The 26159-nt window shown below is 43.4% G+C and overlaps 1 protein-coding gene across 50 annotated transcripts in view; it reads left to right on the top strand.

Annotated features, from left to right (window-relative positions):
• Window positions 1-26159, top strand: part of celf2 (cugbp, Elav-like family member 2) — a 227379-nt gene that overhangs the window by 108532 nt on the left and 92688 nt on the right. For all 50 annotated transcript variants that reach the window (XM_074625738.1, XM_074625692.1, XM_074625701.1 and 47 more), the window contains one exon: window positions 24114-24310. In XM_074625738.1, coding sequence (XP_074481839.1) covers window positions 24114-24310 — 197 coding nt within the window. The remainder of the gene's footprint in view (window positions 1-24113; window positions 24311-26159) is intronic.

Here is a 26159-nt window from a genome sequence, read left to right as displayed (position 1 = left end):
GTTTGAGACCGGTGTTTTGTTCGTTAGGGAAATGTTTTTTTTAGTGCTGTTTGTGATGTTTATAACGTGTTTTTAAGTGATATTTGAGACGTGTTTTTTAGTGACATTAATGACTTTCTTAACTTCTTTTTTTTTTTTTTGAGACGTGTTCTTTAGTGACAATAGTGACTTTCGTGACGTATTTTTTAGTCACATCAGTGACGTTTATGATGTCTTTTTTAGTGACGTTTATAATGTGTTTTAAGTGACGTTTGTGACGTGTTTTTTAGTGACGGGTGAAATGTTTTTTAGTGATATTTGTGACCTGTTTTTTAGTGAGATTAGTGACGTTAATGATGTTTTTTAGTGATATTTGTGATGTGTTTTCCGTACTTATGTTACGTTGTTTCTGTACATATTTTACTTACTTGTGTACTTATTTTACAGCCAACCATGACATTTTTCCTAAACCTAACTAAGTGGTTTTGTTGCCTAAACCTAAGTGGATGGTTTTGTTTCCCCCTGCTGGTTCTGCATCTTTATAAACACATGTAATATTCATGTTTCAGCGAGGCAAAACGTGACTCTGACATGGACATTCGGGTCGATTACAGGATTTGGCGTGATAGTTGTTGTATATGGGGCCTTGGTGGCCTGATGTGTTTCTAATTGGAGATCCTTTACATGAAAATATTTACAGACCTCTTGCACTAGTCTTTAGTTTCCTGGGCTTGGTTTTAACCCTCCGTGTGAAAGAAAAGCTCTTGGGACAGAACTGACGGCGCTGGTTGTGAGTATGCTGTTATGGAAATGGAAGTTTAGTCTGTCTCAGGCCTCTGGGGAACATCTGAGGTATCCCAGAAGTCTGTGCAGACCTTTTTGTGAGAAGAGAGCGCGCTGCAACAAGTCCCCCGGGTGCTCATTATGGAAAATGTTGCTCTATGAAACGGGCCAAAACTCTAAAACACGCGCATACAACCCAGATGTAGACGGGGATTTTCTCTGTCTCACATGGTTCAATCACGTCATTCACAACAGTGGTGAGTCAAAGGGGTCAAGTCGTGGGATTTTATTCATATTCTAGCATATGGAGTCCAAGCTTGAGTTCTTGCATCATCATAATGGGGAGCAGAGATCAACCAGAGTTGAAGAATACACTTTCAGGCACCAGGATTGTAACCAAATCAACATTTTCCAGTACTAGTTCCTGCTTTTTGTAATATGCTTCAACATTATTCCTGACATATTTTCATTAATACACCATATCTTGAGTTATAAGACATTCATAGCTTCCAATCAATTACACTACAGCTCAGCTCAGCACAGCGCAGCAGCTGCTTTTATACTAACCTCCTTTAACAGCCCACATGCCAATTTATTTGCCTGCGAGACTCAAGTTTCAATGCCTTTCCTGGCATCTTCAAATATACACATTTTCCACCACTCTTCCCTGCTGTTATCCTGTGTTGTTGTTGTACAATGACACAGAAAAATAACTGAAAAAGGGCTGATGCTTCAGCTGAAAACATGAGGTTCAAATCAGGGGCGCCTCAACTGATGATATGAATCATCAGTGTTTAAGGAATGGTAGTGTTTAGATCCTTAAGTAAAACTAGTAATACCCAGTAAAAATACTCTGTTACAAGTAAAAGTCCTGCATTCAGGATTCTACTTGAGTAAAAGTACATATTACAAGCTAAATGTAATTATAGTATCACAAAAAGAAAGTACTTGTGATCATGCAGAATGGGCCCTGTCAGAGTGTTGTATCATGGAGCCTCTAAGGTCCCCAAAGTTTATGCCAAGATAATCATTTCTGCAGACAAGTTATTATCTTGTGCAACAAGATAAGACATACTAATTCTTCAGGACTTTAGGGGCTCCTTTGTTAGTTTTGTTGCAGGACTATGGCGTCCTGAGCAGAGAATGATGTCTCTCTCCCTCTATGTGTGTGTTGTAATCAGAGCTTCTCTGTGCTTTGTTTACGTTGCTGGGCCGGCCATGCATGCATTTTAGTGCATTCATGCAATGCAGTGCAATCCCTCAAGCATAGATATGCTCTGAATTTTTTATTTAACACCTTTAAAGGTCCAGTGTATAGGCAGAATTGGAATATAATATTGATAAGTATGTTTTCTTTAGTGTAATATATGAATCATTGTGTTTTTGTTAGCTTAGAATGAGCCGTTTGTATCTACATAGCCCAGAACGGCCCAAACACTGGCTCTAGATAGGGACATTCACATTTTCGCATTGGACACTGTAGTTCTCTGCCACACTTGGCAAGCGGGAGAAGTTTCAGTTGGTTGCAATCTGCAACCTCAACGCTGGATGCTGCCAGATCCCACACACTGCACCTTTAAAGCTAGGGTTGGTAATATTGAGAAAGTAGCAAGAGTACGCTAGATTTTAAAAATATGATATGCTAAAATATGTGATTGGACGGGCTTATTACAGTCCTGAAACAGCCACAGATACCACATTTTTTTTGTCAGATTATTTGATTTATTGATTGCTGTCAGAATGAAATGAGAATTTCAACAACTATAACAAAAATATGTTTTTGAAGAAGATTACCAACCCTAGCTTTAAGTATAAAATGAGATAAATTGTACCTCATAATCGTATTTAAGTCAATGTACTCCACCACTGTCTATAAGACGCCATAAAAAAAAACATTTCAGGGAAGCATTAAGGAACAAAGTTTCATCTAAGAATCACGTCTGATAATTCATCAGCCTGTAATATCTTGTCCATCGCCGCTCCACTTGAAATGTAAACACGTTTCTTGACAAATATGATTTGATATGAATCTCCAGAGAGACTGAAGTGTAAGAGGAGAGAAAGATGGAGGCGCAGACGGAGGGTGGGATGAACAGGGCGACAGAGAGAGAGAGAGAAAGAAGGTGAGAGAAATAGAGAGAGGTGGGTGGTAGACAGTTCCCGCAGCACCCTTGGGTGGCATTCGCCGCCTTTGTGTGTGTGTGTGTGTGTGCGCCGCAGATGAGTAATGGCTTCTGACGTGCATGTCTCTCTTGTCTCGTCCTCCATCCGTTTCATCATTACATGCCATCAATCTCCCCATCTCTCAATCTCCCTGTCAGCCCCCTCTGTTCCCCTTCTCTTTTTCTATCTCGCTCTTCTTCTTCTCTTCTCTTCCCTTTCCCTCTTTAACCCAGACGGGCTTGTTCTACATCGTCTGCAAAGTCCTCGGGTGTTTAACTCCTCGCCGCCGCCGCCACATCTTCCTCTCCCTGTGCTGAAGCATTGCTCTGTTTCTCACCTGAGCCCCAGTTTAATTTCACTGTGAGAGCGGCGCTCACGCACTCGTGCACACACAATCACTCACTCACCTAACGCGTTCGCACAACACGGACATGCACGCTCAAAAGGAGCTGTCAAGAGTAATGGTGTTTAGTGTAATTTACTGTACCGCCGTTGTAGCCTCTGCTTTCTCAATAGGAATCATTATAGAGATTACATAATGGGGGTAATTTCTCTTCTGCCGTATACAACGCTGTGATGGCAGTACAAAGTGTTTTGGAGGCAGGAGAAAGCCTGTTAGCTGTAGCTGAGAAGTAAATGGGTCCGGTGTATAGCCTGGCTAAATCAGCGCCCGTTAGCCTCCCTCCCCTCTCTTCAAATCCATGCCTATTACTCTTAACAAACCAGAATGGATCCGGGGTATTGATCTGTTGGCGAGGGAATGCTCTCTTTTTTTTTTTCAAACACACACACTGAAAAGAAGAGAGAAGGCCGTACACATGTCGAGGCTGAAATTCTCGTGTAAGAAGTGGAAAATGTGGATGCGTGGTACTCCTGTGTCACAGCATATGTTAAAGGCCAGAAGACCTAAAGGAGAAGCTTAAGTGACTTGGTTTTAAGGGTGCTCTCACAAGCCGTAGTCCGTTTGGTTAGTCCAAATCAGAGTGAAATTGATGCTTTTGGTTCATTTTGTATTTAGTCTGGTTCGGTTTCACATTGCAGAAATTAAAGCGGACCAAATGAAAAAATTGATTTGCGACCGAGTTCTTCCACTTTGACTCGGCACTGATCTGTTGTGAGCACGAATCTTCTCACAAGCGGTCTTGGATCGGTTATTTTGGTCCGCGCCAGAGTATCATTACTGCGTTTAAAATGCCCAAACAAACCGCACCAGATTTATTAAAACAGACTAAATGTTGGCTTGTTAAAGCGCCCTGAGACAATGATGAGGCTTTAAAGGCCACGTAAAAAGCCGTCTTGATATCCTTTAATGAGTACAATTTGTCTCTTGAGTGTCAAATACTCACCTTGTGTCGCTCTATAAAAGTACTAGCTTCATGACAGAAGGCAGCTGTAGTCAGATTGGATTCACAGCAGTTGCAGTGGATTCCAATGGAGACCCAGAGGCACTGCAAACTATATCAAACTGTTCTGCAGACAGTTCTCCAGAAACTGCTAGATCCAACTTTTTTGGATATTAGTTGAAAGGAAGAGAAAGACAGCTTTGTTCAAATACTATGACAGGTTTGAAGGAATTTCCAGTTTGCAGGCTTGTGTAGCATCTGGTCACCTTCTTGAGAGTTATTTTAATGTTTGCGTGAGTACATGTAACAGTAAACATTCCAACTTCCAGTAATCACAAAGGGAGAAAAGCACTGTAGCAGAAGCTGCAATGCCAATTTGTCCACTCTCAAAAGACAATAAACCACAAGATATATCTTGTTTTGACTCTGATCAATGCTTCCATGTGTAACGGCGCCGAAACTTCAAAACTGTCACGTCAGTGACTCTGTGTTTCCGTTGCTTAAGTCAGTGATTCATAGTTTCCAGATAAGTGTTTTCAATCATGTTATAATTATGACCAACAGAGGAATGCAACACTTAAATGTCCCTGTTTTTTATTGACGAAGTCCAGAAACAACCTTTGGATGATTGATAAATAGTACAAGGAATTTGCAAAGCATACGTCCCAAATTCTTACTAATTGCAGCATCTCAAACTTGGTGATTGTGTGATGATCTTTGAAAATGAAATATCTTTGGGTTGTGGGGTGTTGATCAGGCAAAACAAACAATTTGAAGATGTCAATTTTAGCTCTGGAAACTCCTAATGGGCATTTTGTTGGACCATTGTTTGAAGTTACACGATTGGTCGGCCGAGTGTTGGAGTTTCTTCATTGGCCGTAACTCTTTCAAAATGAAAAGGTGGGAAACAGTCCTTTTGTGCAAATGAAGCTCGTCGTGCGCGACGCATCCGGCTCACGAAACTTGGACCAAGCTGTCAAACTAGGGGATCTAGTTCTAAATCTCGAGCTCCAGAGCGATTGAAGCCATCACTACTTTTCAAATGTGTGCTTTTTTACGAGCAGAATCTCTGATCCATCCTGTAGTTTGATCCAGTTAACAACAGAAACTTGAATGTGAATGAATTCAATTTGAGTCATTTGGGCCTAAAACGTCTTCAGATGTGCTTTTGGCTTAAGCAACAATTCAATTTGCTAATTTGAAAAGGCCGCAACAAAATAATAATTACAGGATTATAACGTATTAACGTTGCCTCGGCGCGCAGAAAAGTCCTAATATCACTTCAGAAATGAGTAATAAATAATTTGTAACAGTGCCAGGTTTGGTATGATGGATTAATTGACTCCTCTGTGGTGCTCCGAGGTCATTACCTCCCCAGTGATGATTCATGTGCTCTCTAATTGCTCTGACATCATCCTTGTTGCATACACTCCCTATCTTTAACACACACTTCGCTTCCTCTCTTGGCTCGGCAGCAGACGAGGCTGCCAATATTGTATTTACATTAAATCTGTGTAATTTGATAGACCCGGAAAAAGGAGTCCGCTCCAGCGTCAATATGGCCACACAGGTGTCTAACCTTGACTCCTCACCCAGCATGGCTATTCATAGGCCATTAATTAGAGCAGTATCCTCCTAATTAACACACTGGCTTTCTCTCTGGCACACACACACTCTCTTACTCTCTTCACGTCTGAGTTCCGTTTAATGCGCCCTGTTTGATTTGCCCTACTAAAGTAATGAGTTTGGAAAGCAGACAAAAATTCTGAAGTGTGTTTTGGAGGAGCCTCGGGATAATTTGAAGTCCTGGGGCTGGGAGCAGAAGTACACTCGCTCGCTTACACTCGTGCACATTCACACTGCGCGGTGTCGTTTGTCGAGTGTATTATGTGTGTGCTTTCACAGTGGAGTTTTGTGCAATTTGGAATGTTCTTCAGACGGACCAGGCAAAACAAAAATCAGAGAAATGTTCTCCCAGTAGTCGTTCATTCAGAAAGAAAGTACCAGTTGTGTTTATATCTTTAATGAACAATTCCACTCATCTCCTGAGAGGACTTGTTTATTATTTTATTTATTCATTAGACCAGACAAAGTCTTTTAGGGCAAGTCAAAGTCGAGTTTCAAGTCAGTCGATATCAGTGCGAGTCAAGTCTCACGTCTAGTCAAAGCAAGTCACAAGTCAGTGGAGACATGTCTGAGTCAAGTCTCAAGTCTTCTCAACTGTTTGGGAATTACAAAATGAAAAATAAGCCTTAAGTCAAGTCTCAAGTCAGTTGACACGAGTCAAATCTCAAAACTCAAGTTGACTCAAGTCTCAAGTTCTTGAGGGCAAGTTCAGGTCAAGTGTTCATCAGCAAAATGCTGGTTCAAGCAAGTCCAAAAAAGATCTTAAGTCTTGTCTAAACAAGTCTTGGGTCAAGTCTCGAGTCAAGTCAGTCGTGACAAGTCCAAGTCAGGTCTCAAGTCTTGTCAAAACAAATCTCAAATGAGTTTTGACAGGTCCAAAACAATTCTCAAGTCTTAGTCAAGTCTCAACTTCATGAGGACAAGGCTCACTTCAGTCGTGAGTCCAGGTCAAATCATAAGTCTTGTCAAAACAAGTCTCAAATCAGTTGCGACAAGTCCAAAACTATACTCAAGTCTAGTCAAAACAAATGTCTTAGTCAAGTCTCAACTTCATAAGGACAAGTCTCAAGTCAGTCGTGAGTCCAAGTCTTGTCAAAACAAGTCTCAAATTAGTTGTGACAAGTCCAAAACTATTCTCAAGTCTAGTCAAAGCAAGTCCACGTCAAGTCTCAAGTTCTTGAGGACAAGTCTCAAGCCAGTCATGACAAGTCTAAAACAAATCTTAAGTCTTGTCAAAACAAGTCTTGTGTCAAGTCTCAAGTCAGCCGTGACAAGTCCAAATCAAACCTTAAGTCTTGTTAAAACAAGCCTCGAGTCAAGTCTTAAATCAATCGTAACAAGTCAAAAACAAATCTCAAGTCATCAGTTGTGACAGGTCCCAAAAACATCAAGTCTAGTCAAAACAAGTCCAAGTCAAGTCTCAAGCTCTTGAGGACAAGTTCAGGTTAGGTGCTACTGAGTTGAACCAAGCCCCGTCAATAGAAGGGCCTTATAATTAAATATGCAAGCTGTGTTGCCATGCATGGCCTCCCTGTCATATCTGCATTTGTCTTTTTTATTGTTCTGGGATTTTACCATTCAAAACTGGAGTCAGCACAGGTCTTCTCTCAGGGAGTCAAATCTCCAGTAAGCCAAGTCATCATTCATGTGACTCAAGACAAGTAAAGTCTTCAGCTCTACCTGGATCCAGTCTCCTAATTTGACCAATATGTGCTCGCTGAGGCGTGACAGATTTTCAAATTTAGCCGTCAGCAGACGGAGATTAAAAGTTTAACCTGTAAACAATGTACCCGGAGTAGATTAACAGACACAAACAGATTTGCCAGAGCTGTTTAACAGGTAAAAAAAGCAGCTTATTCACAACAGGTAAAAAGATAAAGACTGCTTCCTCCGAATTAAGAGATAAAGAGGAGTGCAGTAGATTAGGCCTAATAAAACAGAAAGGCATTTATCCTGCACAGACAAATCTCTCTGTCTAAACAATAACAGCTGTGACTATGGAGTTCACAAATAACACTGCAGCATTTCCACATCTTTCCCCCTCACGCCAGAAATATTTGCCAGTTACATTACAAGCGCTTAGGCGCTGGATCGGCGCCGCCCACCCCGCTTTTCCCTCATGTGGTTAACATGGAAACACACACAATCTAGCATCCCCCTCAGAATACCGTCAACCCCCAAACTGTCCCATCGGACGAAAAGCGCCGCAAACATCAAGTGAAAAGTTGAGTGAGAACAAATGATGTGTTTGGCGAGGCTGGATCCAGGCCAGAGAGGAGAGGATGTAGATGAGCCTTCCTCCTCCTCCTCCGCCTCTTCTTCCTCCTCGTCAGCATTCCAACCTCATCCTGAACCAATATGTGGTTGTCTGTTAGCCTGCAGGAAAGAGACAGACAGACAAACAAGGATGAAGTGAGAAGAAGTAGATGATGGGTGAGGGCTGAGCAGCGGGGTAAGAGAGGGGCGAGAGAGCCGGTGGAGAGCGTAGCGGGAGGGAGGGAGGGAGGGATGGAGGGAGACGGAGAGAGATGGTTCATTAAACATTTAGAGGGATGGAGAGCAGACAGGCCTCTCCATTTCTCTCCTCTTACTGTTCAGGAGATGGGAGATTGAATGTAGGTCTGCACCGTGCACCGAAATACACCACCACTGAAATCCCCTGCTTGTCCCCACAGGTCTAGATAATGGCTTGGAAATGTAACAGCACGACCCTAAATATAGCCACCTCAGTCACGCCGTAACGCCGCGCTTAATCCCTGTATCGCAACAACACACACACACACATGCAAAAGACAAACACGCGGAGTAATGCAATTCCAAGATTAGCCAAAGGAATTACGTGTTAGTCGCGCTTACCCGCAGTGTATCTGCCCGCTCCATATAAACTGGATTGTATTTACCCTTGTACACACCTCTGTGTATTGTCCCATTTAGCACGGTTCCCACTCATGCATCCTAATGGCCCCAGAGAGCCGGGGGAGTCTCTGCTGTCTGTTATTAGTGAGCAGCGCAGATCAATGGGCTCTGGGACTGCAGAGCTAGCCTGTTAGCGCGTCCCCCCCATTCAGAGCCACTGAGCCGTGGCTAACTCCACGGCTAAAGTGTTTGCTAGTCTACCGAAGTGGGGAGGCGCACCTGTACCCGCCCGGCTCCTACAGATGTAAAGCTTGAGCTCTAAAGCCAGTGAGAAGTGAGACTGTGGACAAGAGATGAGGAGTCGTTCAATAGGGGCCATTGACGTGACCCACTGGATGGGTATTAAAGGGCCGCATTCACCCCCCCAAAAAAAAATACTCCCAACTTACCTCTAGTGATATCTAGCCATGCAGATGGGTTTATTCGTCAGCTTTCGAGATATCTGTCTCTGCCACAATTCAAAAGAAGCTGAAAGGGATTTAATTTGTTGTGCTCGAAGCATTGAAGACTTGCACTCAACGAATTTAACAGCATCTCTCCAGAAGCAGTGGCCCTGATAATCCACAAACCTTTTTCTTTTTTTTTTACTGCAGAAAGCATTTTCAATGAGAGGTAATAGAAATAAAACGTCTTCATGGCTATACTGTAGATACTGGTACAAGGTGAGCAGCGAAATGTGTTTCTTTGTATTTGACATGAACCCTTTAAACCTGCATTAATCAATATGTTTGATGTTATTGAGTCAGACGACACTGTGGTCGCTCATGGTACCAAATAGTGAAGAATTGTTATCCAACGCTGAGGTTTTACCTCATTGTTTTGGTTTTATGCATAGAAATAGAATAGGAACAGACATTGAACTGTTTTCCGTGGTCATTTGACAGCCACAAAAGAAAATGGTGATTGTTGTTTGTTGTTATGGTGAAAGAGTATAGAAGCAAAGAGACAAAACTGCTGCCATTTTGGACTGAAAATGCTTATTATATTTATAATATTTTATTGTTCAACAAAGGCCATTTCGATAGAATATGACAATAGAATAGAAATCATTTTGTTTTACTTTTGTATGGCACTTTTTGGGGTGGACGTTTTACTGGCGTCCGGCAGCCGCTGGGCGCTGATGTTGCAATGGAACAAACAATTGACTTTCGGTGCCAGCGCACACGGCACCCTTTAGCGCCAGTATGAAACGCACTGGGGCGTTCCATCAACTATAATGTCGACCCATCTGCAGCAACAGTAAACGCTCCGAGGAAGTGTGGTGACATAGTAGGAGAGTTAATGTTGGTCTTCTATTCATCAGTTGAACAATGTCGCTTAAATATAACAACTTTATAAGCTGGGGAAATGGTGGTGGCTTTATCTGTCAGTTTGTTTTGATGTGTTTCTGCCCCCTGGTGGCCAGAAAGCTTTACATATTCTGGATGTTGAGTTGTCACTCAGTCATCCATCTGATCTGATGGGTGTTAAACAGTTTCTTTTGTTACATAACTGTTGTAGAATTGATCAGGTTGTGTATGGAAACTTAAAGTGTTTTATTATTATGATTAGGATCATTATGTGGAAAAATGCTATTATTATTATTCCCCTCAGTGTGTCTCTTGAATGCCTAACCGAGGCTTTTCAACTCTGACATGAATACGATTCTGAGAAAAAATGCTGACTTAAAACCAAAAAAGAAAAAAGAAAAACGGATTCAAAGATACTGAATATCAGCCCCAAAATGTCAGCTAGATACGGTCTACAAAGTGTCACTTCTGGCTCCTCAAAAAAGCTTTGTGTTGATTTGACAGTGTTTGCGTCTGGGATCTCATCGAGACACTGGGCTGTATGCACACACACACACACACACACACACACACACACATGCATAATGAGGCGATCCCTCTCCCTCTCTCCGCTCCATCAGCATATGTCAGCATATGGCTCCCTCCTCAGAGAGACTGTTGAACAGACTGATCCAGGTTTGATTCTGCTCTAGAGGTCCTGACCTGGGAGGGAGGGCAGAAAGGAAAGGAAATAGGAAAGGAAACAGCTGTCAGTCTTAACTCTCTCCTCCTTGACCAACCTGATGCTGTCGTCTGGATTGTATTAGACTCCTCCTCCCTTCAACCAACACACGCTCTTCAACCATGTGTGTGTGTTACGGAACATACAACCATATTGAGCCATCTGTTCCAGGGCTAATTGGTATGCATGACAATGTTTTTCCAACCCATAAAACCTAATGAAAATGAACACCCCACCCGCCCTAATATCCCTTAATGCTATCACTCGCTCTCTGCCCCGCCCTCCCCTCCACCCTCCACCCTCCACCCCTCCTCCTGTACAACATTACAGGCATAATTACACTGTAGTGGGCATTAGCAGCCCGTCTTCTAGAGGCACTTTCAGTCCAGGAGGCCGGTCCAAAAGACTGGAGATGTCCTGCTGCTCTCAGTGGTCGGTGATCCGTCAGCCTTCTGAGATCCAAAGGCCCTCCCAAACCCCCCTATAAACTTGGCTCGGAGTGTGAATTGTTGTAATATAATGGAGTAAAGCTTTTGGAAAACTCAGGGCTGCAATGTGCAAGTGATTTCCTCCTTAATGCTGACGGCACGCTTCAGGAATCAGACCCGGCAGAGAGGGACAGGAAGAAGGGAGGACGGGATATAAAAAGCAAGAAGAGGCAATAAATAGATGAATGACATGGCAGTCAGGAGTGTTGGAAGGTGGAAACATCTTTAATTAATGAGTAATTAACTAATTAACCCCGACCTGTTTGTGTTGTGAAACGCTCTCCGAAATCAGTTGTATGAGATTTTCAAAGATGGTGCAGTTGATGAATTGGATTAATAATTTAGTCTATAAATCTATGTCTTCACTGAATGAAAGGAACTAGATGTGCAGTTTATTGGACTTAAATTTGGGACTTGGTTTACAAGACTTGAGACTTGACTTGAACTTGTCTCAACTGACTAGAGCCTTGACACTTGTTTCAACCAAACTTGAGACTTGACTTCGACTTGTCCTCCAGGACCTCTACATTAGATTTGACAAGACTTGAGGCTTGACTTGAACTTTCCCTCTAGGACCTGAAACTTTACTTTACATTAGATTTAACAAGACTCGAGGCTTGACTTGGACCTGTCTTGACTGGCTTGAGACTTGACTTGACACTTGGTTCAACCAGACTTGAGACTTGACTTGGATTTGCCCTCTAAGACCTGAGACTTGACATTAGATTTGACAAGGTTTGAAGACTCGAATTTGCTCTTGGACTTGTCTTGGCAAGACTTGAGACTTGACTTGAACTTGCCCCCTAGAACCTGAGACTTGACTTGACATAAGACTTGACAAGACTTGAGCCTTGACTTGGACTTGCCCCAAAATACCCTAAAGACTTGAATCGATTCTTATTTTGACCAAACTTGAGACTTGACTTCAACTTGCCCTCCAACCTTTACATTAGATTTGACCAGACTTGAAGCTAGACTTGGATTTGCTCTTGGAATTGTTTTGACTTGCTTGAGACTTGACCTGTACTTACCCTAAAAGACTTAAAAGCAGCTCTGGTGATCACGAAGAGTTTGGCAGGAAATTCATGTTGGATTCTTGTATTTCTGAAATAAAATCATACACGTCATATTTCCATAAGATGAAATCACTGATGTATGTGTTGATGCAGCAACATATTGGACGTCCCGGGACAGAAGTGAAACCGTGAAGGGAGTAGTTAAAAAAAACAAAAAAAGAAATGGCAGGAAAAGAAAGAAAATGAGGGATGAAGGGGGAAGAAGAGAGGAGTAAATGGACTTGGCAAAGCGTGGCTTTGTCCACATGAATCACAGCAGGGAAACGCTGGACAGCAGCCCGGGTCGCTCAGTGCAGTTTGTGGGCGTGTTGGTGTGTGACGAAGCGCTGAAGAATGTGGACAAAATGCCCGCGTTGTATTGAGTATTTAAAGAGAGCCTGAGGTCAAACACACACCATGAAATGATCTGCGAGGAAAAATTACAGTAAAAAACAAGAGCTTTACAGATGTGTCCTCGCAGAGAAAAGAGAAAACACCGCCCTCATGTTGCCCAATAAGTAGGTTTCTGTCACCAACGTGTTCGCCTTCGCCATCCTACCACTCCTTCCCCTCTGAGGTTGTGTGTGAACGGCATTAATGGTGGTTTGGTTTATTAAAGTGTCAGAGGCGGTTTCTGCCTGTCCCCGACACAGGAACACACTGAGCCTGACCCTTAGAGAACGGGCGCACCTCTAATTTTGGCAACACGTGCGTGTTTTGTAGTTTTTATTGGCGTCGTACATGAAAGCAGCCGCCAAATGCTAACAGAGGTGATATCCAGGCTTTTGTAACCTTTGTGCAGCAAATGGCGTGGAGGTTTACTCACAATGGGACGCAATTGTGCCGAAGCCAGTTCAACAAAATGTACTCGTGTTGTTAAATCAGTGGTGTTTTGTCGCTGGCAACCGGCCGTCTATTCTCTCTTTGTCTCTCTCCGCTGCCCTTATTACGCCATTTTCTGTCTCTACCCTGTGGTTTTCTGCTCAGTCGTCCCCTTTGGAGGTGTCACAACCGATGTGTGTGAACACACCGGGGAGGGGGGGGGGGTTTATTGTTCGAGCATGGCACAGCGGCGAAGGTGTTGTATATTGTACAGGTACACAATTTGAGGATTTACTGTAAAACACACACAGCACAAAGGATGCTCTGGTGACTCTTTTTGACCGGCGTCCCAAATCCGGGTCGTCTGAACTGAACCGGTACCAATCTGATATGATCCCCTCCGCCTCCCCGTCCACCCCCATCCGCTCTTTCTTCTGTTAGTTGGATCGGCATTGTTGGCCCGTTTTGTGGAGAAGCATTAGTCAAATGGGCCATCATCCCCGTCGGCGAGTCAGATGATGACTTTTGGCAGAACGCAGCCGCCGCTAGATGCCAGACAATCAGAGCCGTTGCCATTTCATCACACGGTCGCACACGGAACGCGCGGGGCACGCACGCCGACTCACACCGCACACAAGCTGTTTCTCATTAAGCCCGCAAACATGAGAGATTGAGCGAGAGGTGATGACGGAGGAAGGCTTTTTCAGTCAAAAGAGAAGAAGAAGAAGAAGAGAGAGGGGGAAAAACAACAAAGAGTCAAGGGTGAGAGTGTGTGCAGCGCTGTCATCCAAAGAGACGCCCGCCTACCCAACACCCAGTACCCTCAGCTACCCTCGCCCCATGCCCCGCCGACACTGCTGTTCCCATAGCAACAAGACTCGGAGAGGAGGCGGCGGGGGGGTGAAGAAGAGAGGAAGTGTGCTAAAGATTAGGGAGGAATTTTGCTGCTGCTGCTGCCTGGATTTGACCAATCTGGTGTTGAGGCTTTAAGATGCTCTAATTCCTTCCCTCTATCACGTGCGCACACACACTCCAGGTCAGGCAGACGCAGAGCTAGAAAGCATAATTTTCGGTGAGATAATTCGAGGAACTGCACTGTCGAAGTAGGAGGAAGAAGAAGAAGTGGGACAAACTAAAGCAGGTTTTTCCCGAAATGCATTTTTTCAGCCCCCCTAAAATAGAAAAAAGCCACGAGCCACATATTCCATGTGGGAATATTTTCATCTTCAGCATTATGTGATCACCTCCATCTGTCCGTGCTTGAAAACCAGATGTGCATGAAATTTGCTTTGCTCATTCACAGCCCCAAGAGGAAGAGCACTATCGATTCTAGTGACCTCGTGACCTTTCCTACAGCGCCACCATTAAGACACTTTCGATTTTCCAATGAGAAAAATCTCCTTATCGCCTAGTTGTAAAAAAAAACACTATATTTGTTGACCACGTTTTTATGCTCCCAGCAGACACAATCCTATTGATTTTTGCTGACCGGATCAAATTTGTACATTTATTCGTTTATCGAATGTTTGGGGAAAACATTTCATATTGTCCAGGTTCAGTTTAACCCTGAATTTTGAAGAGTGAACGCATTGACCAGAGTCATGTGACGCTTCTTCTCAAGGCTCTGGGGAGAATATGAAGTGCTGTGTGCTGCGGGAGGAGGTGTCACGGTGACAAACACATAGTTCAAGTTTCCTGTTGCCTCTCGAATAACACACATAAGCAGAAACCGCGGAATAAGATTTGCACCGGCTTTGTAAAGGACCTCATTCATCAGAAACATACTGTTTATGAACAGTGAAATCTTTTTAAATGGAGTCAAGAAAAAGCTTCAGCTTGAATGGAGATATTCTAATACCGATTTTCAATACAAGTCCTTCTTTTGAGCTCTCAGCTGTGATACATTTACTGTTATTCATAGACTCGTGTTTTTTTTGTTTTTAGAGTTTCTCACTGTATTCAAGAGAAGCAGATCTGTTTAAAATGATTCTCAGCTGGATTTTTATTCCAAATGCTGTTGTTGTGTTTCCTGCTGCAGCTCAACAATATTCACGACAAGGTCCGTTTGTGATATTCTTACAGTGAAAGTCCTATCCCTCGGAAAAAACACCTAAAATAACTACCCAAAATGAATCAGGAGTAGCTCCTCAACCATAAGGCTTAGATGCATATATCTGGTCTCTTTTGAAAGGTAAGAAGTTAAGGAATATGAATAAATTGTAAGTAAACTAAACTATATTACCATGGAGATTACAATGCAGAAGGAATTATAACATTTTATCCTCGCCTATAGTATAAAATCTTGATTTTAAAGCAATATCACCACTATAACAAAGAACCAATAGACAGTGATGCAACTGAATGTATTCTACAACTCTTTACTACAACTGGTGATGAAAATACACTAAAATACAACATTTGTGATACAATTTTAGTTTAGTTTTAGTTCAAAACGCTATTTATTTCCATATAGCCATGTTGTGATTTGCGATTAATCGCGATTAAATATTGTAATCGAATGACAGCTCTATTTTTTATATATTAAAAAAAAACATTAAACATCGTCGTTTTGTTTAAAATCAAAATCAAAAGTCAGAAATTGAAAGCTATTCATAGACATGAGAGCGGAGCTTCATTCTCGACCTTGTGAGCACAATATTTATGATAAGATATTCTAAACTTACTGTGTTTTTTTACGGAGCTTTTTCAACCGTATCCGTACTGAGATAAGGTCAAATATGACAGTTTATTTAAGTCCTTTTTTTTTTTGACTTCACAGACAACAGGTCAGCATAAAAACTCACAATAGATTAAGATAAAGAACAATATCTATGTTTAGGATAATAGAATGGAGGAACGGCAGTTTTTATTCATATAATTAGAAACAGCATTTATGCATTTTCATCCCAGGAGATGCTTTTTCCTGCTAAGCAAGGTTTTACGTTGTCATTTATGTTCAATTTAATCCAAGTATCCATTTATTCGCCACGCCGGTGCACGGACCAGCGCCTGCAGCATCTAACAAGGCAGCTTTAACTCCTCCAGTCATTCATACTTGCAGGAAAATATGAGAAACGAGCAAAATGACAGACCCCATTCCACTTGTATCCGTGTGTGTCATGCATCAGTGTGTTTTCTACTATATAATGTATGTGTGTGTGTGTGTGTGTGTGTGTGTCTCCTCTCATTAGCGTGTGCCGGCGTGCGGTAGCTCGTTAGCACAGAGCTAGCTGAGCGTCGGGGCACCGGTGCAGCTTCATTAGCTACTGTGACATTTATCTGATCGTTTCCCTGCGTCGCATGCACCGCCACGTCTCCATGGCAACCACACACACACACACACACACACACACATTAAGGCAATCACACACAGTTCTTTCAGCTGGTCACAGTTATTCATAGACGCCGTCTTCCCTCCCCTACAGCACAGAAACATTGATAATGAATATGTGAAACGTGCTGTATTCAGCGGCGGTGGCTGCCGTCCCAGCGCTGTACCCACGGTGGGAGGAATAGCGCTTATTGTAAAGTTCAAGTGAATCACAGGCAATATCACACTCCCTCGTTTGGCTCGAGCAGGGCCCCCGGGAGCCAGTTTTTACCTCGCTGTAAGTCACTTACAGGAGAGGCGTTCCAAATAAATCAGTCGATACAGTACGCCACTCATTTAGTTTGAGTCACTAATCCGCCTCGCACCGCCGATGACAAAATCAGTTACAGAGTGGGATTCACGCCTCTCACGGCGTGTTGTGGTGAAGTTGCTAATCTTGTTTACAGTTTTGATACAGCGGCGGAAAATATTCAGGACTGTGAAATGAATTGTGTGTGTGTGTGTGTTTCTCTGCTTGTGGCTGTCGTGCACAGAGGTGTAAGTTAGTAGAGGTGTGTATTAGCTTCTTCTTTACCATGTTGAGGACAATAGCTCCTTAAAACGTCACACAATATTTTGTCATAACATTAGATACTCATGACTAAATAAGCAAAAATTAAAGTTGCAACAAGGAGTTTTAAGTGGTTATGAAACAGTCTAAATTTCCTATTGATGCCTCTATATGACCTATATGAGTAAACAAGACCGTCAGGGAGAAGATTGGCTATTTATTCGTAATGCTTGTCATCGGATCCAATCTCCGTGTAATCAGACAAAATGATTTAAGGCACGTAGGTTCGCCAGAAACTCCTTCAGCTCAGACTCCAGTGGGGCCGCAGACAGACCCAAATCAGATTTGACGTTATTCGACAGTCGGAGCATAGTATTAGTAGCTTTAGAGTTCATTCAGGGCGGGCGGTAGGGGTGGTGTATGGGTCAAACAAAAACAAGTCTTTCAACCACATGTCCCGTGTGAAACTAAAAGTAACGTTGACGTGAGTCACTTTGAGTCGTTATCGTCAGTCCCATGAGTCACGTGAGTTGCTAGTCGGTGAAGTCAACGTCAACCACGACCGTTTCCTAACACTGAGTGGTTGTGTTGCCTAAACCTAACTTCCTGAAGTTTATTTTGAAAGGACACTATTCATGTCATGAGCGTATATTTTACTTGTCGTCCCCGGTCCGTCCAAAAGTAATGCAACAGGGTTACCCCATGCATCGGTCTCCGATGCCGAGGAGCACTGACCAAGTGGCGGTATTTGACGAGTTGGGAGTGTGTTACTACTGGAGACCCAGGCTGTATTGTTGGGCCCACTGGAGGAGGAAAGGGAGGCACGGGAGAACCAGAACCATGACTAAAGGGGCAGACTTCCAGACCCTGCTGCAGTAAAATCAGAGGTTTTCTAAAGGGAGTCTGGTGCTTTGGAAACACTTTGTCCACAGGGAACGCCAAAATCAACACAAAATGAAAGCTCCTTGTAGCAGCTTTAAACTAAAAACTTGTTAAGGTATTATGTAAACATTCAAAAATAAAAAGCTAATCAGGACTGTGTGGGTGTGGTTGGATCTGATTTATCTAACAGTAAACACTCAACCCACCAACTGGCATTAGATTCTGATTCAAATGTCGCTAAATCCTGATGCCCACTTAAAACCAGTGAGAAGAGCACATGGAAATTAAAAATAAATAATATGAAATAACTCAAACTGTTCTACCTTTGACAGCATCGCATCACTCATAGTATGAAGCTAATTGAGAAAACACGGGTCTTTAATTGACTCATTAATGTGGTTTAATAGCTTTTTTAAAGCTCTGAGATCACAAGTTGTGATGAACAGTAATGCTTTGAAAATAAATATTTTCTATGACTTTTCATTCCTTAATATGACGCTGCAAAAACACAAAATCATTCATAAGCTTTTGACAATTTTTGAGAATTGGGAACAAGTTTCTTCACAGCAAACGGTGGTCTCACACCTTAAACCACTGAATGCCAAATGTCAGTCTGAAGAGGTAAAACTTTGCAGTATTTCATAAGAAAAAATAACAAAAAATATAGAAAAGTCTGAAAAAAAAGCTGGATTATTTTTCTTAATTATTTTATTTTTTTATTTTGATTGTACATGTAAGACAAAACTTAGAAAACAGGAACAGAAAACAGATTTGAAAAAAAAAGAAATTTGTTAGTTGGAATTTCAGTTTTTTAAAATCATAAATATAGACAACATTTTGAAAAACGCTAATAACATATGATCATAACGTCATGATGCATTTCCTCCAAACGTGAAAATATTGAATACTCGCTCGGCCCTCGATGTGCGTCCAGATCTTAAAAAACATTTTTTGTCTATTTGTGTGAAAGTTGTGTAAGAATCTGTCAAGCTGTGTTTGTGTGTGTGAGGAGATGTGACTGTCAGTGTGTTTGTGTGTGTGTTAACATGTCGGCACATGTGCGTATGTCAAGGTGTATGTGTGTGTGTGTGTGTGTGTAGCTGACCTTGGTTGCCCCGCTCCCTCGGGAGTGTGGGGGGGGGGAACTGATGTTTCTCACTCTGCTTGTCAACAAGATTAGTTCCCCTGTGGGACCGTTACACACCCTGCAAACACGCTGCCAATGAGAAGAAGTGTGTGACAGCTCGGCCCATCCATGAAACCATGATGTGTGTGTGTGTGTGTGTGTGTGTGTGCGCGCGCTGCGATTGCGGGGTTAAGGGAGTCAGATAGGATGTGTGTTTTAGAGCAGAAACAGAAGGGAGAAACAGCGGGGGGATCAACGCAGCCAGCCTCAACTGTATCCCCCCCGTCTGTGTATGCATGTGTGATAAGTGTGTATGCACGTGTGTAAGTGTGTATGCATGTGTGATAAGTGTGTATGCACGTGTGCCTGTTTTTTTCTGAGAGAGCCCACGCTGAGCTCTGAGCTGTGCTTACTCCTGGACCTGGCTCATCTGCATCCGTCTCCCTCTCTCTCTTATTCCAGCTCTTACCTGCCTGTCCTCTCCGTTTCGTCCTCTCCGTTTCGTCCTCTCCGTTTCATCCTCTCCGCCACGTCCTCTCCGCCTCGTCCTCTCCGCCTCGTCCCCTCCGTCTCGTCCCCTCTGTCTTTTCTGTAGCACATTCCTGTCTGGCTGCCTGTTGGACTCCAGCTGTGAACAAGGCTAACAGAGGGGATGGCAGCCCGTTAATGTATTCCAGGTAGCTCAGCGCTGCCACTGTTTCTTCTGGCTCTTATTCTCTCTACCTGTAATATATAGTTTGATTCTTAATGTTGGTCCATCACAGCGCTGCAGCCCAGGACAGTGACCTTTTGGATGCACTTAAAGCTGCACTAATCCATCTTTTATACGAACAAATGGTGATATAGAAGGTGTTGCTCGTAGTGACAAACTGTTCAGTTCTCCTCAGATCTACGGTGTATTTTTTTGCATCTTTCAGCTCATTGTTTTGGTTTTACGTGTTTTTAGTTTTGAGTCTCATGTCTCTCATCAGCCTTGTTTCCAGGCAGCTCCATGATGTACGATATCCAGGTAGAAATTGTGAGGCGTTCGTCTTTTTACCCACCAACTGTATGACCAGTAATCAAACAACCACATGACTTTTGTTCACAATTTCTGGGCCGTTTGAGTTTTTTGCCTTTGTGAACGCTCATCAGACCAGTTGGAAAATTGAAATAGTATGTCATCTTTGCATTGGTTTGATTCAGGAACCCGACCTTCAGGTGTGAACCAGCCCTTAGTAGTAGGGCTGCACGATATGGGGAAAAAACAGATTGCAATATTTTTTTATTCACCCTAAATTTTGTAGGCTACATTTAAAAGTATAAAGTTAAATGCATCAATCTGGTGCACTTTGAGAGCAAAATTAAGAGGCTATAGATAAACAATTTTTTGCTCTTGTCAACAATTCAATCATAAAATCATTGGTTGTGTAGATATGAATGGTGATGACACAGCAAAAAAGTCACACCAACAAAGCATAGTGAACAAGACGGGGTCCGTGGTTCAAGACGGGCCGGTTGCGTTGCCGAGCACAGCGAGCATTAAGTCCGGGCGAGGGGTGGTGTAAAGCTCACGGTCAGAGCCTTGAATTATTTGCTGACATTGCACGTCCTGCGATGTGACTATTGCGCATATGTACATCGCAACGTTGATGCTGAAACAATATATCGTGCGGCTCTTCTTAGTAGCCTCTATCGGTCTAAATGAGTTTGTTTCCACAGCTGAATTTAGGATTATTTGTAGAATTCAGACAATTTTGCACTGTAAGGACAAACTGTCTCTCAATACGAAGACTGTCCTCTCACTGTGTCAGTCCAAAAAACATGGTCCAAATCTGATCACATGTTGTATGTAGGCTATATATGGGGTTTACAGTTGAAATTGTTATTTTTAAATGTCGGTTAATGTACGGGGTTAAACAAACAAGACACATGATGTAAACAAGACAGCTTACGAGGCTTTTGAAGGCATATTTTTGACTTTGGACCGAGGCTTTCTATGTGTTTCCCCCCTCATGCCTCCAGTCTTTATGCTAAGCTAAGCTAACAGACACGAGATAAATATTGATCTTCTCGTCTCACTGTCTGAGAGAAAGCCAATCGGGCGTGTTTGCCGAACTGTCGATGCATTTCTTTAACGGAGGCGAGGGCTGAAGAGCTGGTGGATGTAATATGGAGATGATGAATGAATAAATAAAGTAGCATCGTAAGGTTTTATGGTCAATATCACGCAGCTGTAGTTTGGATGAACGAGCCGGCTGTCTAATGGGAGAGTGTGAGGTGAGGGAATAACAGCCCTCAGCAGCTGCTTCAAAGACCTGTACTATCACTTTCTGTTTTTTTAGCAGTGTAACTGAGCGCACACACACACACATTCACACACATATATATATAGAGGTGCTGGGTGTAGATCGGCCCTCAGTCACGGCCCTGTGCTGCAGGGAGACTGGAGTGATGGAAGCAATAGTTAAGCCATTAAGGCAAACAATTGGCTCAAATTGAGAGGGAGAGGGAGAGCGAGAAAAGAAGAGGAAGAAGAGGGGAAGAGGGAGGGAGATGGAGAGGCTATGGCAGGAGTGGATCCACTCAACGACTTAATCCGAGCCCCAGGACACTCTCCTGCTGAGTTCCACACACACAAACATCCACACACACACGCTAAAGCTCTGTCTGCTCGCAATAACACCTTGTCAGTCTTGGCCACGGGGGCGATGGAAGAGGCGCTCATTCCTTTGTAGCGAGCGACTTCCCATCCACCTTCGGGAGAAGACGGAGCGCGCAATCTGCACAAGACCGCTCGTACGCCTTATGGCCGCAAAGTGTGAGCCGATTCATTGTCTTGAACGGCGGGCGTGGAGCACAGGGCGGACAGTGTCCTGGACGAGGGCGGCGCTCCTCTGACACTGCCTATTGTATGGACTCGCTCAATCCCCACAGGCCTTCACATAAACAGCCAACAATGAGGGATTGTCTCCAGCTATTCCTTCACACACACACAGCTGATGTGTGTGTGTGTCAGAGGGCGAAGAGATGCTGCAGTGTGAACCCAGCGACCGCCGTCGCTCGTCCAATACATGTGCCTAAACGTCAGCCCGGCGATAGGGACAGTTACTCCTCGCCATTCCCTCCCTTTCCCCCTCGGGGCTCCCTCGGCGCCGGGGCCCCCTTGCGATTTATCGGACAGCTTAGCGAGGAGCGGTCGTTGCCCTCGAGGACTGTTAGCGCTGGTTTGGCTCGTTGACTCCTTCTCCGGTTCTGGCGTTTTTATTTGACATGTCCTTTAAGTCCTTTAAAGAATTGGGCGTTTCTGCCGAGCGCCTTGGCTCTTTCTGCAAAAGATGGATGGCTCGCGTTCAAAGGTCTGGATGGTTTTTTTTTCCCTCCCTCCCAGGCTCTCTCTCCATATCTCTCTCCTTCCTTCCCTCTTTCTCTCTCTCTCTCTCTCTTTATAGCGTGGTATTAGTGTTGTCAGCTAACCAAGCTCAGGATTTGGCTTTGTTTTGTTTTTGCCTCTTAAGATAATGCTCTTTCGCTCTCCTGCCGAGAATAACAAAAGAGAAAGTGGAGCAATAAAACAGCGCCGCCATTGACTTTGGTTTCATTGGATTGGTTTTCAGCCATCTCACACAGACCACAGGCCTTGATGGAAGTGATGTGTGTGTTTGTGGGCATTATGATTGTCCTTAAAAAACACAGTTTGCCTCGTGCGTGCTCGCATGCTCATCTCCGTAGGGGCCCTCGCCATTGAAAGCATTTCCTCGCCTTTCAGTCGTCTGAACTGGACAGACGCGTGTGTTTTGTGAAGATAAGTGTTGCGGTGACGAGAGTGAAAGCGCTTCACCTCCATTTTTTTTCATATGCAATCCAGATGTGGAAGTATAACCAGAGCGATCGGCGTGTAAGCATCTGTATCAGAGAGCCCCGAGGTTTACTGTACTGGTGCTGCAGCCTAAATCCCTCACACACAACCTCAACACTCACACGCCGCACGCTGCTTATCCAGCGCTCATTCATGCATGCAAACGTTCACACATGCAGCAGCGAAGTCTCTGGCTCTTCGCCACAGCTCCTATCTCATGTCAACAACAGTGGAAATACTCTAGATATACGTTGTATGTTGTTGAAATGCCAGGAATAAAAGGTGTGCTCAGTGTGGATTTACCGGCGTCCTGAAGAGATCCGTCGCCGCATCTTTACTATCGAAAAACCCACTTTTAGGGTCAGAGTGGTGTGTCAGTTTCCCGATGTGTCGCCAGCGTCAGTATATATACAGAAATTGCCAGCTTCAGGGATATCAGGCTGTAAAGCCGGTAGTGAAAGCCGCCTCACTCGGCTGTAAGGAGAGAATATTTTATTACTCTCACTGAGGTTCAGTGTCTCTGTGATGGCCTGAAGGCTGTTTTAGAGGACAGTGTGTTGAAAATGAAGTTCTGGGGTACATTTAACAATTTTCTATTAGATATAGAGGTCCGGTTTTAAAGAGGAACTACTTGTATTTTTGGTTTCTACTAGAACATGTTACTTTAATGTTCAAAAAATGCTTTATTTTTCTCGTACCGGCTGTGCCGCAGCAGCTCTTTTCACGCTTGGTACCAATGGATTCTTAGGTTTTTCTAGTTTCAAGTTTTCACAGCACTGCGATGCTATATTTTATCTTACTTTCTGCTTCTTTGCTTTGATTTTTTTACCAAATTAATTAAACTCAAACTTTAAAGAAAGTCAAAAAGATGTGTGTTGTGTGTAGAAATTCAACAACACTAAATCAATAGTTTGTTAACACAAGAGAAAAAATGACTGTAAACAATCGTGAGTTTGGTTTCAAGAATTGTTGTTTATAGCCAGTAAAGCATTTCGGTCAAGCTTCAGGTCATGTTTATCTGTGTGTGATCAGTAACAGTTCCCAGTTTAGTCCAAAGCTTTCTAAGAAGATGAAGGAAAATTCCCGAAAAAGGCTGAATACAAAAGGAAACTGGTGAATTTGAATACTCGGACCAAGAGTCTAAATCTAAATCTGGTGTATTTCTTATCTCTTAACGTCCTGTCTTCTGTCTCTCCAACAGTAACGGCACGGCCGGGAAGATGAACGGGGCGCTGGAGCATTCGGACCAGCCGGACCCGGACGCCATCAAGATGTTCGTGGGCCAGATCCCGCGCTCCTGGTCAGAGAAGGAGCTGAAGGAGCTGTTTGAGCCGTACGGAGCCGTCTACCAGATCAACATACTGCGAGACCGCAGCCAGAACCCTCCACAGAGCAAAGGTACCAACCAGATACACAGAAAACACATCCTGCATGTACACCTCTACATACACACAGAGAGAGAGAGAGACACAGCAGCAGTCAGTGTCGGAGTGGGCCGTCCCACCTAGTTAATGGCAGAACAAATGATATATGTGCAAAATTACACAAGCAAACACACATTTCGTGCACCATTTGAAGACAAAGACACGCCCCGCCAGACTTACACAGTCAATTGTGCGAAGCCGCATGATTTGCAGCTATTTTCTCCCATTCCTTTTCTTTTTCCCTCTTTGATGAATTCGTCAAGTGTGAGAGCAAACAATAGAGACAGCAGCAACCAACGGGCAGACAATAGCGCTGCCATATTAACAGGCATCAACCGGAGTGGGGGCTGATGACACCCCTGATGAGACATGGAGAGTGGGAGGAAAGTAAAGAGAGAGAGAGAGAGAAAGAGAAAGAGAAAGAGAGGGAGACGCAGCGCTTCCATCCAACTGGAAAGCAAATTTCAAGAGAAGTTTCTTAGTGTCACAGGCAAACAAATATGAGTCAGTGGGGATGAAGCGAATGAAGCAAGTAAACACGCATCTGCCAGAAAAATGGAATTGAATTAAGGATTTTATGGGCATGATTGACTGATTTGTGTATTGATTGACTTTGACAGTGTTTGCACCAGAGAAACACGTTGGTTATTATCAGCTAATCTTTAAGATAGGAATACTACTGCCGCTTGGCATTTGATACCGACGCACTGAGGCACACTTTAGTGTCTGTATGAGAAGCACCGTGCTTTCAACTAACTCCAATGTAAACCCATTCGCGTCATTATTCAGCCCGGTCGCACGAAAAAGCGAATGAGGAAAGGACTACGTAGGAAAGCCGTTCTTGGTTTTGGCGTGTCATTTGTTCGCTTATATAGTCTGTACTGACCGCAATGTAAATATGCTACGCTCAGAGCTAGTGACGTAGAATAAAAACTAAGTTATGTTGTAAGTTATGTTAGTGATGTGTTTTTCGTACTTATGTTACGTTGTTTCCGTACATATTTTACTTAACTTACGTACTTATTTCAAGCCCAATCATGCCGTTTTTCCTAAACCTAATTTAGTGGTTTCGTTGCCTAAACCTAACTGCAGACGTTACCGTAGTTTTGTTGCATGGCCTACAAATGACAGCCTAAAAATGTGTTCTCATGAGACACGGTATGTCCTTGTAATATCGTGTCATTTTTACGCCTTCTCGTTGCATACACGGCTTTGTTGAATACTCGATTCTGATTGGTCAATCACGGCGTTCTACGGTCTGTTATTTCTTTATAACAGACCGTTGCTATGTATAACAGACCGTTGCTATGGGCGCAGTTGTGATGTCCGACTCTGGCAGACCGTTTTTGTCTCAAATTATTGATTTCTTCAGTAAGTAGCGGGATAATATACAGTTAGCGGGTCATTGTTGTGAAATAAACCCCTTCAGGGCGATGAGTGCCGTCAGTTTATTTCTCAACAATGACCGGCTCGCTGTACATTATCCTCTATAATGCATTATAGACACACGAGGCGACACAAATTCTAAATGATGACATGATTTTGAGTTTTGAAGTTGAGTTGAATTTCAGTGGCTAAAAGCTGTGGTGTCTTTCACCTTCCTGCACCGACACACTGAGTCTGTCTCTGTTTTTACTTTCTCTCTCTCTCTCTGGCTGAGTCATGCTGTATGAGCTTATAAAAGCGCCCTGCCAAGACCCAAATCAGCTCATTTTTGCACACCAACACACTTGTCATGCGCTTTGTGTTTGTGTGTTCTTAGCCTTGAGATGACTCCTCTTCCCACCAGTCTCTTCTGCCTCCTCTTCCTCTCTCTGCAGTCG

The sequence above is a fragment of the Sebastes fasciatus genome, chromosome 23 (assembly GCF_043250625.1).
Source record: "Sebastes fasciatus isolate fSebFas1 chromosome 23, fSebFas1.pri, whole genome shotgun sequence".
Classification (NCBI taxonomy): domain Eukaryota; kingdom Metazoa; phylum Chordata; class Actinopteri; order Perciformes; family Sebastidae; genus Sebastes; species Sebastes fasciatus.
This window is presented reverse-complemented; position numbering and strand designations above follow the sequence as displayed.